This window comes from Trypanosoma brucei, chromosome 2 (genome assembly GCF_000210295.1).
Source record: "Trypanosoma brucei gambiense DAL972 chromosome 2, complete sequence".
NCBI classification, from domain to species: domain Eukaryota; phylum Euglenozoa; class Kinetoplastea; order Trypanosomatida; family Trypanosomatidae; genus Trypanosoma; species Trypanosoma brucei.
This window is the reverse complement of record NC_026735.1, coordinates 689,216-693,522: the sequence shown is the minus strand read 5'-3', so window position 1 is coordinate 693,522 and position 4,307 is coordinate 689,216. Positions and strand designations below refer to the sequence as shown.

The 4,307-nt window shown below is 41.5% G+C and overlaps 2 protein-coding genes across 2 annotated transcripts; both read right to left on the bottom strand.

The window, feature by feature from the left end:
- Positions 1-517: 517 nt before the first annotated feature.
- Positions 518-1,591, bottom strand: TbgDal_II3490 (hypothetical protein, conserved; the record flags this gene model as incomplete). Its single annotated transcript, XM_011773597.1, has 1 exon — positions 518-1,591. One exon carries the CDS (start codon positions 1,589-1,591, stop codon positions 518-520), a length of 1,074 nt encoding a protein of 357 aa, XP_011771899.1.
- Positions 1,592-2,422: 831 nt separating this feature from the next.
- On the bottom strand, positions 2,423-3,514 carry TbgDal_II3470 (hypothetical protein, conserved; the record flags this gene model as incomplete). Its single annotated transcript, XM_011773596.1, has 1 exon — positions 2,423-3,514. One exon carries the CDS (start codon positions 3,512-3,514, stop codon positions 2,423-2,425), a length of 1,092 nt encoding a protein of 363 aa, XP_011771898.1.
- Between the last annotated feature and the right edge of the window lie 793 nt (positions 3,515-4,307).

Sequence of the window (4,307 nt, the reverse complement as noted above, 5' to 3'; positions counted from 1 at the left end):
TAAAATAATTAAGTGCTGCAAGTTTCACGTATAGCAATACATCACACGTAACAGGGAGGACCTACAAGCCTCCCACATATACATGGAAGTAAAACATGAAATAACGCGAACTAAACATGACACCCACACACGAAATAAATAATCAACACTAACAACAACGAAACAATGGGACATCAAACAGTAAAGATGGTTCAATGGGTCACACACTAAAAGAACAATGATGTGGTCGGAGGAAAGCGATGCCACACATCGGAAGTCCCTCGCAGAGCCAACATGGTACAAGGAGACCGTTAATATTAGGAACATAAAAGTAATAATTATATAAGAAAAGAAAGTATTGAGCACTACTGAAAGTAATAATAGGAAGTGAAACAATACACGAAGCTAGAAATTGTGACGGTCCGTAACGTAGGATGAAAGCGATACAGTATTCATTACTCCACTTGATCCTAAACATCACTCAACCACCACCCATGTGATATACGATGTGACGCTAATATTATTCACTGGTTCTCATTTAGTCATAATATTGCAGGGCTAAGGGAGGAGCATCAAAACCCTCTGGGGGAACGAAAGGTGTTGACTCCAGGACAAACAACGGCTCTCCAACAACTTCACGCAGCGTCATGGGAATGATCTCCTTTTTAACATTATAATCACAGAACCAACGTAAAAGGAAAAGTAGCAACACAATGAGGGCAACAACAGAAATTAGAGCTATGAGAATAATGTGCCAATTACTTCTCTCTTCCAATGACACAGTTGTCACAGTAACTTCTTCATCCTTTGTCACAGTTGGTTCCGGCACTTCGCCTGAGGCAGGTGCAGCTGTAGTTGTAGTGGTAGTTGTTGTGGTTGTCGTCGTGCTGATAGAATCGTGGACTTCACATAAGATAACGTAGTTTTCAGTTTTTGTGGCAGGGTTTTTACTCGTCCCCTTTATGCGTCCTGACATATCTTTTCCATCATACCAGGTAGTCACATCATAATCTTTATGATACCATGAAAGGGTATACAACTGACCACGCTTGGGATGTTCGCCACCCCAAAAGGATGGGTAACCATTCATTGGGCCTGCAAAAATGTATTTGACATATGAACCATGCCAGAACGCCACCCCGTGACCATCAGGCAAAGCCTTTGCAAACAATCCCTTATTCCAACGATACACACAATAGCGGGAAGATGCCGCGTCTCCAGGCTTACAACGCTTATCAGCCACAATCGCTTCGCCACTACTGTACACAGCATCTCCACCAAGGTAGCTGAAAGCATCCGAACCCGTAATTACACGCTTTATTGCATCCTGCAAAATTTGGTGCGCCGCCTCCGTTTGATCGGCAGGAAGCACAGCGCCATTGCCGACACAATATGCGTTAGCATTGTAGTAACTTACATAGTACTCCCCATCACGAATAAATGCACGATTGACCATAGAAATTATAGTATTGATATTAACAATCACGCGTCCATCATCACCATCAGCAGCAGTCACACGCAGCGGACACACGGCAGTTAGCAATAATAAAAGACCGCACAGGAGAGCAGCACGCGTAAAACCAAAACTCACCATACGGGTGTCCATGCTCATTGTCAGTGTTGTTTCCTTATGACTTTATCAAATACACACATATGCGGGAAAGAGGGAAGAGCGTGTGAGTAAAGGGGAAATGCAACAGTGATAATAGAAAAAGGAGTTACACAAGATATCAAATAATCACACATACACTCGAGGATAATAAACAAGAAACATGAAAAAGGATAACACAAATAATAATGGAAGAGAGCAGCCATATCACATATCCCAACAAATTGGTTAGTGAGACACAGGTACTCAAAACATTTATTATCATAATGGATGAACTAAAACGCAGATATTGAACACTATGGAACTCTCATTTAATGTAACCTCATATAGGTTGTTAAAATAATTAAGTGCTGCAAGTTACACGTATAGCAATACATCACACGTAACAGGGAGGACCTACAAGCCTCCCACATATACATGGAAGTAAAACATGAAATAACGCGAACTGAACATGACACCCACACACGAAATAAATAATCAACACTAACAACAACGAAACAATGGGACATCAAACAGTAAAGATGGTTCAATGGGTCACACACTAAAAGAACAATGATGTGGTCGGAGGAAAGCGATGCCACACATCGGAAGTCCCTCGCAGAGCCAACATGGTACAAGGAGACCGTTAATATTAGGAACATAAAAGTAATAATTATATGAAACAATGAAGTATTGAGCACTACTGAAAGTAATAATAGGAAGTGAAACAATACACGAAGCTAGAAATTGTGACGGTCCGTAACGTAGGATGAAAGCGGTACAGTATTCATTACTCCACTTGATCCTAAACATCACTCAACCACCACCCATGTGATACACGATGTGACGCTAATATTATTCACTGGTTCTCATTTGGTTATAATATTGCAGGGCTAAGGGAGGAGCAGCAAAACCCTCTGGGGGAACGAAAGGTGTTGGCTCCAGGACAAACAACGGCTCTCCAACAACTTCACGCAGTGTCATGGGAATGATCTCCTTTTTAACATTATAATCACAGAACCAACGTAAAAGGAAAAGTAGCAACACAATAAGGGCAACAACAGAAATTAGAGCTATGAGAATAATGTGCCAATTACTTCTCTCTTCCAATGACACAGTTGTTACAGTAACTTCTTCATCCTTTGTCACAGTTGGTTCCGGCACTTCGCCTGAGGCAGGTGCAGCTGTAGTTGTAGTGGTAGTTGTTGTGGTTGTCGTCGTGCTGATAGAATCGTGGACTTCACATAAGATAACGTAGTTTTCAGTTTTTGTGGCAGGGTTTTTACTCGTCCCCTTTATGCGTCCTGACATATCTTTTCCATCATACCAGGTAGTCACATCATAATCTTTATGATACCATGAAAGGGTATACAACTGACCACGCTTGGGATATTCACTACCCCAAAAGGATGGGTAACCATTCATTGAGGCCGCACCACCGTATTTGACATATGAACCATGCCAGAACGCCACCCCGTGACCATCAGGCAAAGCCTTTGCAAACAATCCCTTATTCCAACGATACACACAATAGCGGGAAGATGCAATGTCTCCAGGCTTACAACGCTTATCAGCTTCAATTACTCCGCCACTACTGTACACAGCATCTCCACCAAGGTAGCTGAAAGCATCCGAACCCGTAATTACACGCTTCATAGCATCCTGCAAACTTTGGTGTGCCGCCTCCGTTTGATCGGCAGGAAGCACAGCACCATTGTCGCCACAATATGCGTTAGCATTGTAGTAACTTACATAGTACTCCCCATCACGAATAAATGCACGATTGACCATAGAAATTATAGTATTGATATTAACAATCACGCGTCCATCATCACCATCAGCAGCAGTCACACGCAGCGGACACACGGCAGTTAGCAATAATAAAAGACCGCACAGGAGAGCAGCACGCGTAAAACCAAAATTCACCATACGGGTGTCCATGCTCATTGTCAGTGTTGTTTCCTTATGACTTTATCAAATACACACATATGCGGGAAAGAGGGAAGAGCGTGTGAGTAAAGGGGAAATGCAACAGTGACAATAGAAAAAGGAGTTACACAAGATATCAAATAATCACACATACACTCGAGGATAATAAACAAGAAACATGAAAAGGATAACACAAATAATAATGGAAGAGAGCAGCCATATCACATATCCCAACAAATTGGTTAGTGAGACACAGGTACTCAAAACATTTATTATCATAATGGATGAACTAAAACGCAGATATTGAACACTATGGAACTCTCATTTAATGTAACCTCATATAGGTTGTTAAAATAATTAAGTGCTGCAAGTTACACGTATAGCAATACATCACACGTAACAGGGAGGACCTACAAGCCTCCCACATATACATGGAAGTAAAACATGAAATAACGCGAACTGAACATGACACCCACACACGAAATAAATAATCAACACTAACAACAACGAAACAATGGGACATCAAACAGTAAAGATGGTCCAATGGGTCACACACTAAAAGAACAATGATGTGGTCGGAGGAAAGCGATGCCACACATCGGAAGTCCCTCGCAGAGCCAACATGGTACAAGGAGACCGTTAATATTAGGAACATAAAAGTAATAATTATATGAAACAATGAAGTATTGAGCACTACTGAAAGTAATAATAGGAAGTGAAACAATACACGAAGCTAGAAATTGTGACGGTCCGTAACGTAGGATGAAAGCGGTACAGTATTCATTACTCCACTTGATCCTAAACATCACTC